Raw genomic sequence first — 12029 nt, 5'->3', positions numbered from 1 at the left:
AGCTTCAGGCTGGAGGCCCAACGCTGGGTCCAAAGGAACAATTAGCAGTTATTCCCAAAGGATACAATATAGGAATTACTTTCACCCCTGGCCCATTCCTTACCTTCAAGCCCCTATGTCCTCTTTCCTCCTGGCCAATCAACCCACCAATCCCACTAGCAGATCGCCGAGCCTATTTCTAAGAATTGTTGGGGACAGAAACATCTATGTCCAGCTCACCACTTTACAGCCACACCCAAGGAATTAGCCAGGACAAAAACAGCAACACTTGATTTGATTAGGAGAAAGTTTTCATAGTTGCAACTCACCAGAACAGTCAACCTCTTGGCCAATCACCCATGTGGTTAACATGGGGCAAATTTCCTCTAAAGTGATTTTATATCATAAAACATTAAAGTTTACATGTATCCCATCTATAACTACTTGTGTAATATGACTATCTGTTCAAATTTCTAACTCCTGGAAAAAATACTGCCCCAGGCTCCTGAGTTCCTCTGGGAATTGAGCCAGTCGGTGGGAGGGCGAGAGGCATGTGCCAGTCTCTGCTTCCTCTACAACTTAGGGGAAAAGGTCTCAGGAGCAAAGAGGTGGGGCTCTGGGGTCCTTCACAAGGAAGGGCTAGTCACAAATCCAGGGTCTCTAAACGAGGGACTGCCAGACTCTGCAATCTGAACCCTCACCTCCAAGCTCCATCCAGTCCCCAACTGTCCCAGCGGGCAGGCAGGACTTGGCCACTTGCATCTGACCAGCTCACCTTCCTCATCCTGGATTCACTTCATCTCCCAAGCTACAGGTGTGAAGTCACCTTTACCTCCTCCCACTCCTTTACCCACTGCATATTCCGTCATTAAGTTGGGTCACACGGTTCATGAAATTTTCTATTGAGTTTATTCCCACCACCCAGCCACTTCTACCCCCACTATCATCACCCTAATGAAAGCACACCCCCTCCAATATTACTCTAGACTCCTACTTGAATTCCTGTTCACGGACTCCACACCTCCCACCAACTATTCCTCATTCCACTTCTAGAACATCCACACTAAATAACCACTGTCCTGTGCTGTCCCCTTGCCACACTGTTTAAAACTTAAATACCCTAGATGTGCTTCATGACTCATCAGGGCTAAGTCCCATTTCTGCCACATCCCAGTCTTAGAACAAGTCCTGCCTAACCTCTGACTCTTAGTTTCCTCGACTGTAAAACAGGGCAGCACCACTAACTATCGCTTATAAGCCAATTCCTATTGTAAGTACATGAGATAATATATAGAAAAGTACCTAGTACACTGTTTGACTCATAATAGACACTGAAAACTGGAGGGGAGAGCCATGTCATTCTCCCCTCTTGTGACCCTCTGCTTCCCTCCTAAATACTCACACTCTCCCTACCACCCACAGCACCTAGCTCAGGGCTGGGTGTACCAGGCTCTAACTAAGTACTAATACTTGCTAATAAGTACAAAACAAAATGTTTGCTTTTTAATATTATCACAGGAAGCACATACTGTGCACCTCAAGCAACATCTCTAATCTAGTGGCCTGTTCAGATTCATTAAATTCTTGTCATTACTGCATTGTCCTGCTGTTCTAACCCTAAAAATAGGTGCTCCTGTGCACATCTTCCCTGTGCATGGGACAAGGGAGTCCTCGGTGACACCCCCGCCCCATAATACTGAACATGAGCAGCAGCACAGAGGCCTGGGCTATATCCACAGGGACCTGCCCTCTTGTCATCTCACTGAGGGACACCATCTGTGATCACTTCTACCAATATCCCCTGGGACACCTAGAATCACAACATGCAATACACTTGGTAAATCCCCAAGACACATTTCCCTGGGTTTTTAAGAGTCAAGTTTATGACTTGTCAGATAATATCTATATCTATATCTATAAAAGCCTAAGTGACCAAATGACCAACCAGTCGACCGGTTGCTATGATGCGCACTGACCACCAGGGGGCAGACGCTCAACACAGGAGCTGCCCCTGGGTGGTCAGTGAGCTCCCACAGACAACCTCCTGGCCAGCCAACCTCCCACGGCCAGCCGCCAGGACCACCCCCCAACCCCCCGACATGACCCCGATCGCTGACCAGGCCAAGGGACCCCACCCATGCACAAATTCATGCACCGGGCCTCCAGTGATAAAATAAAAAAAAAAATACAATATTGGCTATTTTTAGTAACATTTTTATGCCAAAATATATGGTGATGATTTTTTTAAAATAGGAACAGAACAGATGTAGCCTACCAGATACAGGTTCCCAAATGGCAGCCTTTCAGTCCTCTACTCTTTTCCCTTTCGTTCTCAAAGCCCTCCGCTCTTCCATGTCTTCAACAATCATATCCCAACCCTGACAGAGATGTACAGAGTGTTTTGAAAGCACAGGAAAATGAATGTCTGACTCAGCTGGGGAGCAGGGCAGTGGGGGAGGGGCACTCACAAAGAATACCCGAGCTGGTGTTTCAGGACTGGTAGGGTTTTCCTGTGGGGAGGGGAGGGGCGATGGGCTGGGAGAAGGCAGTCCAGGCTGAGCACCTGAAGAACACAACATCTTTTGGGCCCAACGGAATGTAAGCAGAAGGCAGGTGCTAAGTGACGGCACTGGCTAAGTAAATTGTGCTGTGTTAGAAAAGTCTGAATGGGGCCTTTGAAAATTTCTACGCAGGAAAATGGCATGGTAAGACCCATGTTTCAGAAAACCAACCAAGAGTTCAGTGTGACAGGCAGGAAGGGAGGCAAGGTGGTCAGTTAAGAGGCTTCTGCAAGAGTCCAGGCAAGGACTGATGAGGGCCTGAACGGTGGCAGTGGAGAAGGAGAAAGGAGGCTATGCTGGGACCTGGGCACCTGCTCACTAGTGGGATGTTGTGTGAAAGAGAGGGACGTACACCCAGGCTCAGAGCAGCATCATTCACAGTAGCCAAAAGGTCCATCCAAGTGTCCATCCACAGATGAATGGATAAACAAAATGCGGTACACACAGACAATGGAATATTATTCTGCTTTAAACGGGGAGGAAATCCCAACACGTTACAACATGTGAACTTTCAAAACAACTTACGGTAAGTGAAACAAACCAGTCGCAAAAGGACAAATCCTGTATGATCTCACTTATATGAGGTACCTGGAGCAGTCCAAATTCAGGGAAAAGCATATTTGTGGTTGCCAGGGACTGGGGAGAGGGGGAGGGGATGGGAGTTATTATTATCAGGGATATAGAGTTTCAGTCCTGCAAGATGAAAAGAGGTCTGGGGATGGCTAGTGGTGATGGTTGCACAACAATGTGAATGTACTTAATACCACTGAACTGTATGCTTAAAAATGGTTAAGATGGTCGCTTTTGTGTTATGTGTATTTACATAGTTTTTTAGAGAGAGGGGGGGAGACTGGATGGCACTGTACACCTCCCAGCAGGGTGATGAAGGACAGCAGCCGCCCTAGGTGAGTTCCCGGCCACAGGCAGCCGCAGGCAGGGAGTAGAAGCAGAATTCAGAGCTGCACCTCCAGACCCAACACAAGCTGAGATCACAAACTTTCTCAGAAAGGCTCCCTGACAGGATCAGCAGCATCGCTTACATCCCAGAACCTGAAAAATGAGACAACTTTAACGGTAATTACTGCCAAAAAGAGACCAGAGTGACTTCTTGCTTTTAGTGTGGAAAAGTGGGACTCTAGGGAACTAGGGCAGGCTACACTCACACATCAATTTCACTCCTTCATGAAACACAAACAAAAGGACAGTAAAGGGATTTTTTGAAAACATAAACCACAGCAACAAAATCTGGAACGTGGACTGCAGATGGGTACGTGCTAAAAAGACTCAGGCAAGCTGACAAAGCTGGATTCCAAGCCCATGGCATAGAAAGCCAGGATAAAATCTGACATACACCACAGAACTTCCAAAAGACTCCAGAACGCACAGCCCCGGGGAACTCTGGAATTTGGGGTAAAACAGGGACTAAAGAAAGAGGAAGGGTCGGAAATCTTGTCTAGGTAGCAGTCACAGCCCCAAAGCTCTCCTCCAGGCCAAGCAGCCCTTCCCACATCAACCAACTACTGGAGATTTCTTCTAAAGCAGGTAGAAACAAAGGACTCAGGTCTGTGGGACACTGGGCTCGGTTAAGAATAGGGGCTCCATGCTGAATACACAGGGACTTGGAAATGTGGGTGTAATATATGTGTATTGGTCCAGATCTAGTTAGAAAAGACAAACCATTCTAGGCATTTCAGGCAGGAAGGGATTTAATGCAGGGAATTGGAGGCTTACAAAATTCTGGGAGGAGCTGTGAGAGCCAGGGTCAGAGAAACCACCACTCATGTTCTGGAAACCAGGAAGCACACGCCTCACAAAAAACTGCACAGATGATCCCAGCCTCCCCACGGCTGAGGTGGCTCTGAGTCCCACAAGAACAAGGAAAATCCCACGCCTGCCACGTGCCACAGCCGCAATAGCAATCGTGGCTTCTTCTCTTTACCTTCCGAATCTCTCACTGGCAGATTCAAAATCAAAATCCTTCTATCAAAGGTGTCCAGCTTCCCAGCCCCTGCAACACAGGAAAAAGCTTAACAAAACAGGGATAGGGTTGAGAGCCAGAAGACACTACCCCACCAGTACCAGTATGCAGATGCTGAGCCGATCTCGTCCTCCTCCTACTGGGCTCCCTGGGTGCTGCCAGACAGACTTTCACCTCCCAGGAGAGAGAGGGCAAAGGTCTCCTAACCAATGGTCAAAGGGAAAAAATCATGATGCTCAAAGTCTAGGCTCCCCAAAGAAACAGCCCAGCCAGATCACACTACAGTGAAGCTCACAGTCAACAGAATAAAGAATTCTCACCTCTGAAAGAGCCAACAATTCCCAGTCCAAGTAGCTGCAAATTTTTTCAAATTCTCTACCTTTTAATTTGCTCCAAAAAGAATGTATGAGCCCTGGCCAGGTAGTTCAGTTGGTTAGAGTGTCATCCTGTTATGCCAGGGTTGTGGGTTCGATCCTCGGTCATATAAGGAGCCACCAATGGATGCATAAATCCATGGAACAACAAGTTGATGTTTCTCTCTCTCTCCCTTCCTCTCTCTCTGAAAATCAATACATAATTTTTTTTAAAAAAAGAATGTATGAGACATAACATTTCTGGTTGAGCAAAGAAGATTAGCAACCAATTATTCAATCACCACACATGTGAAAATTTGACCCCATAAATGCTGCAATGAGGTGGGGTATGTCACTGGAGGAACCAGTTGTACTTTTCTTGACTAAACTCTAGAACTTTGGTTTTCAAAGTATGACCTTGGAACCATGTGATGCCCCCAAGACCCTTCAAGTACTCTGCAAGGTCAACCTGTTTTCATAAGGTGAATTTATTTGTCTTTTTCAATCCCATTCTCTCATGAGCACACAGTGGCATTTTTCAAGAGTCATCATGACATATGATGACATCACCACTCGAATAGCTAATGCAATGGAAGTTGTTTTAAATTTTTCTGTCTTAATTTCTAGTATGGTAACTATCAATAGATAGAAACCACATAAAAGCTTTTAAAGGTCTTCAAAAATATTTAAGAGTATAAAAGGGGCCAAAGAGCTTGAGAATCATTGTTATGAAACAACTTTTTAGTTAGCTGCTTTGAGCAAGGAACTTTTTTTTTTTTTTTGGTTTGGTTAATACTCACCCAGGATATTTTTCTCATTGATTTTAGAGAGAGTAGAAAGAAGGGAGGGTGGGAGGAGAGAAGGGAGAGGAGAGAAAGAGAGAGAGAGAGAGAAGTGAGAGAGATACATAGGTTAGTTGCCTTCCCGCACACACCCTGACCAGGACCAGGTATCAAATCTGCAACCCAGGTACATGCCCTTGAAGGGGAATTGAACCCGAGACCCCTCGGTTCCAGGGCTGATGCTCTAACCACTGAGCACACCGGCCAGGGCTGGGCAGGGAACTTTTGATATGTGAAACTAATTAGGCTTAGTTTAGGTTTTCATCTTCAAAAAAAAAATCTGTGCTTCCTAAATTTTGCTTTACTATCTTATATCAGTTTCTGTTTATCCATTAGGATGATGATTTTTCTGCATAGATCCTAAATTAAATTATTTTTCCCCTCCGAGTAAGCACTGTCACAGCAAGTCTCATTGCCCAGAAGGCAGCATGCATAGCACAACAGTAAAAAGCACAGATTCTACAGGGACTCAAACAGGGACTTATACACCAATGACCATAGCAGCTTTATTCATCACAGCCAAAAGGTGGACGGGAATTCTAATACATACTACAACATGGATGGACCTTGAAGATATGCTAAGTGAAAAAAGCCAGACACAAAAGGACAAATACTGTGGGATCCCACTTACATGAGGGGCCTAGAATAGAGACAGGAAATAGAACGGTGGTTACAGGTGTGGTTGAAAGGGGCTTGTCATGAATAACAAATAACACCTTCTTGCCTCTTATCGCTTAGGAAACTCCAAGAGTTTTAGGAACTCTGTGCCAGGAAAAAAGACCAAATATACAGTACGTTCCTTATAACAAATCAACAATATCACAGAAGGATTCACTGAGCCCCTAATAGGAAGTTTTCCTACAAGTAGATGACCTCAAAGCCTTTCCCAACGAATACCTAAACCAGCCATTCCCATGAGGCCCCGTCCACCAGAGTTTGGCAAAGACTCCCAGGAAAGCAAAGAACCAACAGTGACATCTCAACATCACCCAGAGCTCTCGGAGCTTTGGAGAATGGGGGAAACTCCCTTTGACAAAACAGTGCAGATTGCCGAAACCGGTTTGGCTCAGTGGATAGAGTGTCAGCCTGCGGACTGAAAGGTCCCAGGTTTGATTCCGGTCAAGGGCATGTACCTTGGTTGTGGGCACATCCCCAGTAAGGGGTGTGCAAGAGGCAGCTGATCACTAACTCTCTATCCTTCTCTCTTCCTCTCTGTAAAAAAATCAATAAAATATATTATAAAAAAAAAAAAAACAGTGCTGATAGATGCTGGGAGGGAAGAAGAGGTGTGGGGCACTCATTATGCTGCTCTCACATCCTCTCGGGCCACCTTTTTGGTGTATAGCTGCTCTCCCAGCAGGTGTGACCTCACTGCACCAGGATCTCTGCCTTCCCAGCTGCTGCCAGCTCAGCCCCTCCCGCACCAACACCCACCTGGAAGAGTGAGGGCGCTTCACCCCTGGAGCACCCTTGACCAACGGGCCACAGGAGCCAGTGCATAAAACTCCCCTCTTCCGTGACCCAGGTGGAGGGTGAGGAGGTACACTCAACAGTTTCCCAGAGTCCCCGCCCGGCTTAGGCACAACTGGCCACCGTGGTAGCCGGCTCACTCACTCACTCTTGGATTGTCTTTCCTCCCTTCCCTTTGTCACTGTTCCCTTGGATGTTCTTCCACTGCTGTTCCCTGGGATACCTTTCCAAAATAAACTGCCTGGGCCTAAGCCCTGCTCTCCATCTTTCAGTTGACCCAGCTAAGACCAGGCTTAAGATAAGCTCTCCACCCGAGACAGGTGGGGAGGGGGCATATAAACACAAGAGTGGCCCAGCTCCTCCCGTACCTGGTGCTTGGAACGAGGCTTCATACCTAGTCCACGCTTTAAAATTACCAGCTAAATGGGAAAGGAAGGGAGGAAGGAAGGAAGGAAGGAAGGAAGGAAGGAAGGAAGGAAGGAAGGAAGGAAGGAAGGAAGGAAGGAAGGAAGGAAGGGAGAGAGAGAGAGAGAGAGAGAGAGAGAGAGAGAGAGAGAGAGAGAGAGAGGGAGGGAGGGAGGGAGGGAGGGAGGAAGGGAGGGAGGGAGGAAAGAATGACAAACTATGGAAGTCAGACTATAACTTACTGCTGTGGTGATGACACAGACTCTGAGTAACAACAGAGGCTCCAGAGGAAAGGACCCAGTCTGAAGCAGAAAGGGAAGGTGAGGAAGCCCAGAAAGATGGTCAGGGAAAAGGAAATGAACCTCATGCGTTGAAGACCTCGAGACTGGCCTGCTGGAAGCGGAGGAGCGGTGGGACAAAGCTCACTGCGGTGAAGGAGGGGCTCAACAGGACCGGGGATGGAGGAGATTTTACACGGTGGTCCCTGACGACTTGTGAGCAGAAGTGTGAACCAATTTCCCCACGTAACCACATGAAACTTTCTGCATAACCCCTGACATCCAAACACTCAGGCTTCCAACCGTGACTGACTTTCTTAATCACTTTCTTACCTTTCTATAATGATTACCAATCGGCCAGGCACACTTCACATATGAATTTATTTAATCCGCAAAACAACACCATGAGGTAGGTTCCATTATTGGCCCCATTTCACAGATGGAGAAACTGAGGCAGATAGAAGTTACAGAGCTGGGTGACAGAGCTAGGATTCTGCCTGTCTGAATCCTATACCCCACAATCAATGAAGTTACCACATTCTACATAATTCGCCCATGATTCCTTTCCCAAAGTTTCCTATCTGTTGTGTCCTTACCATTTTCAGAACCTGTTACCACATGTAGTTCATACATTTCCTAGACATTCATTGAGTTCCTGGTATTTATACCAGATGCTGGGCAGGCTACTGAGGACACGAAGATGCATAGTCCCCACTCTCCAGGAAGGTCACATGACAGATCTTGCAAGGTGAGCCAAGTCATGGAGAGGTGAACCTACAGGTTGAGGTAGCAAAGTGGGTCTGGGATGAAACCAAATTAGCAGATAAAAATACAAATTCTCACTCACCCCCGAAGAACTGTTACTGAGCACCTGCTTTGTGCTAAGCCCTAGAAGGTGAGAAGAAAGAAAGGACAGGGCCTGGCCCATGTGGCTCAGTGGTTGAGCATCGACCCAATGAACCAGGAGGACATGGTTCCATTCCCAGTTGTGGGCTCGATCCCCAGTAGGGGACGTACAGGAGGCAGCCAATTGATGATTCTCTCTCATCATTGATGTTTCTCTCCCTCTCCCTTTCTCTCTCTCTGAAATTAATAAAAACATATTTTTTTAAAAAAAGAATGGAAGGACAGGGATACTAAAATGAGTTATCGTACCATCCTACTCAATACTCACACCCAAAAACGGTGAAGCACAGCAAAGGTAGATACATAATAAAAGTTTATCAATTCAGTCTTCCTCTAACACCAGTATAAATCACACTACTTTAAGTAGCTTTCCATAACTGACTACATGTACATAAAATCAAGATCCTATTCTAGGAACTATTCTACTCACTTCTTGTTAAATCGATATTTTCCTTCCAAATACATTACAAGCAAATAAGAAAATAATGTTCACACTTTGTGTGTTTACACATGTGATTTTCCTTGTTTGGAATGTTTGTCTCCTTTATTTCTATCCATCTTTATCTATGACCTTTTTTAAAAGTATCCAATGCAAGGATTACTCTTTTTTTTTTAATGATTTTTTGGTCTTTTCTCTACAACAATCCTATAATACTTGAGGATTAAAGTTTCTGGTGTGTTTGGCACCGAGGCATTTTGCTCTGTAAAATTCTTACAGCCATGCCTATATGAGTTGGCACATAGTAGGTGCTCAAGAAACCTTACTTGGTTCATGATGAAGTGTTAAGTAACTACCATAGGGAAAGAGCTCACATCATCATGCACTGTGCTTTAGTAAAACTTGTTATAAAATCCTCTTCCTCTTCCTCCCCGAAACAGAAAACGAAATATACTGATTCATCGGCCTTGTAAATAAGCCCAGTCTTCCCCAAGGAATGAATGAAATCATCATTTTACATCGGACAAGATGCTTCTAGAACAGGGTTTGGCACACAGTAAGCTCCCAATAACTATTTGTAGAAGTGAATTTAAACCGTCAGCTTTGTCACACCTGCTATACACTATACAATGAGGTAAAGATCGCCAATGAAAAATTTGTAAAAAAAAAATTTGAAAACCAACCCACACCAAACACAGAAAAAGTAGTTTTACCCAGTTGACACGTTGTGCTCTCCTAAAAGACTTTTTTATGCCACTTTTTTCTTCCTGGAGTTCACAACCTGTCAGTTGCTTCAGTGAAGACCATCCTTCTGCACCCTTAGGAGCTATTAGTGGGAACCTGCCCGGCACTGGACACAAAACCTGAAATTTTCAAATACGTTGTGGATAACAGAATTTAATGCCGCTGCTGACAATCACTTTAAATAGTGTGACCACAATATGCTAAGTATTAAACACAACCCTTTCATTCCACTCTGCACAGACCTTTTCCAAAGCTAAAGAAAATAAGTAATTAACAAATAAGTGAGATTTTTATCCCCCAAATGATCTGGAATTAGCATAAAAGGAAAACCAAATGTCACAGAGAGGCTATGAACCCTGGTGCTCCACCGTATACCAACGGACGTGCTTTGAAATCAGCCAAGTAACCCACCAGATACTTTGGAAAATGTGCCGCTCATTGGGTTGTTGTCTTTTCTCCAACAACACTCTACTTAACATGAATAAAATGTGTTAGACTCTTGTGAAACCGGCCTCAGCCCCTCCGATCCAGGCACCTCCCAGTTGCACTGGGATCTGCAGGGTGACACATGAGATCTAAAGTGGGTGGATAAAAATAACCTGGTCCTCAGAAAGACATGATAAACGCCAGACAGCTGAGTCACTTCGAAGCCCATTTTGACTCCTGAAAGGGACATTCGCCCTCCTTTCCCTTCTCACACACACACACTTACATACAACCTGGTGAAAACCACCATCAGTGTCCTGGGTGGAAGGCAGGCATCCGTCTTTACTTCCCCCTCCAGTCTCTGAGGTCACGACTCGAGATTGAACTTTTAATAATTTATACGAGTGCATTTCAGTCCAAGTGACTCACTTAAAGGGGAAAGGGGAGAGGTTTAAGACAACCATAATAATCCAGGAGATTTCCCTATTTCTGCCGCCCGAGTAGAGGTCCCAGAGGTTTCTTCTGACATTCTTACGGAAAGAAAAGGAGTGGGGAGAAATGGAAAGTGGAGGCAGCAAAGCTCCAAGGGGAAACTGGGGTTGTCCAGGAGTGGGAATCCCTGGGCAAAGCTACCGGTCCCAGAGAAAGGCTGTGGGTGTCCAAGGGAATCCATCCGTCCACCTACGCGCCCTGCGCTCTCGCCTCCAGGAGGGCGCAAACCCTCTGCGCCGTGCAGTTCCGATCCGGAGACTCTTCCATTCGATCTTCCAAACGGTGGCGGAGCTGGAGGCCCTGCCAGCCTAGGAAGGCTGGCGGAGCAGAACCCCCTGGCGACCCAACCTCGGGCTGCAGGCAGCGCCCAGTCCCCAGCAGGCACTCACTAAGCGCTCGCCGAACTGCAGTCCCCGGGAGCCAACTCCGCCGCCCGGAGGAGGAGATCCCCGGCGGCCACTGCGCATCTTCCCCGCCCGCTTCACGTGCCGCCCAGTTCCCCCGGCTCGCAGCCGCCCAGGCCGCCGGCACCGCCACCTCCCCCGGGGCGCCGGGAGCGCAGCCCAGCCTCACTCACCGGCGAGTCGTAGGAGAAGGCGCACTCGGTCTTGTAGACCCGGTCCCCGGACCTGGGCACGCGGATCGTGGGCATGTGGGGCACCAGCAGCTCGCCGATGTCCCCTGCAGCCATCTTCCTGCTGCCGCTGCCACCCGGCACGCCGAACAGGGCGCCCCGGCGCTGCATGGCCGCGGCGCGCGCCGAGCCGAGCCGAGCGGAGCGGAGCTGGGTCTGCCCGCGGCGGCGGCGGCGGCGGGCTGCGCGGGCGATCGGAGCCGAGCTGCGGCGGGCGGGGAGAGCGGGCCGCGGGGCGGGAGCGGGCGCCGGGACCCTGGGGCCAGCAGGCGGGGCTGGGGGGACGCTGCTATTTTTAATCCAATGGCGAATCGCGGGCCCAGCTGCAGCGTCAGGCGGGGCGCAGGGGAGCGCCCGCCGCAGCGTGCCGGGGAGGGGGCGCTGGCGAGGGGCCCTGGGCCGGGCGGGCTCCGCGGCGCGGGGCGGGGGGCTCGCCCTCGGGCGTCGGCTTGGGAGCCGGGGGTGGGCCTGGGAGGCTGCTGGTCCATGCCGGCGGCCTGGGGGGGGGGGGGGGGCGGGGGG

The 12029-nt window shown here is 48.1% G+C and overlaps 1 protein-coding gene across 1 annotated transcript in view; it reads right to left on the bottom strand.

Annotated features, from left to right (window-relative positions):
- USP13 (ubiquitin specific peptidase 13) overlaps positions 1 to 11712 on the bottom strand; it is a 110235-nt gene extending 98523 nt beyond the window's left edge. Inside the window, exon 1 of the mRNA XM_079766743.1 lies at positions 11451 to 11712. Within this exon, the coding sequence (XP_079622869.1) occupies positions 11451 to 11618 (168 nt within the window). The 5' untranslated portion in view covers positions 11619 to 11712. The remainder of the gene's footprint in view (positions 1 to 11450) is intronic.
- Between the last annotated feature and the right edge of the window lie 317 nt (positions 11713 to 12029).

The sequence above is a fragment of the Cnephaeus nilssonii genome (genome assembly GCF_951640355.1).
Source record: "Cnephaeus nilssonii genome assembly, chromosome: 3".
Taxonomy (NCBI): Eukaryota; Metazoa; Chordata; class Mammalia; order Chiroptera; family Vespertilionidae; genus Cnephaeus; species Cnephaeus nilssonii.
The sequence above is the reverse complement of the archived record's forward strand: the minus strand, read 5'-3'. Positions and strand labels throughout refer to the sequence as shown.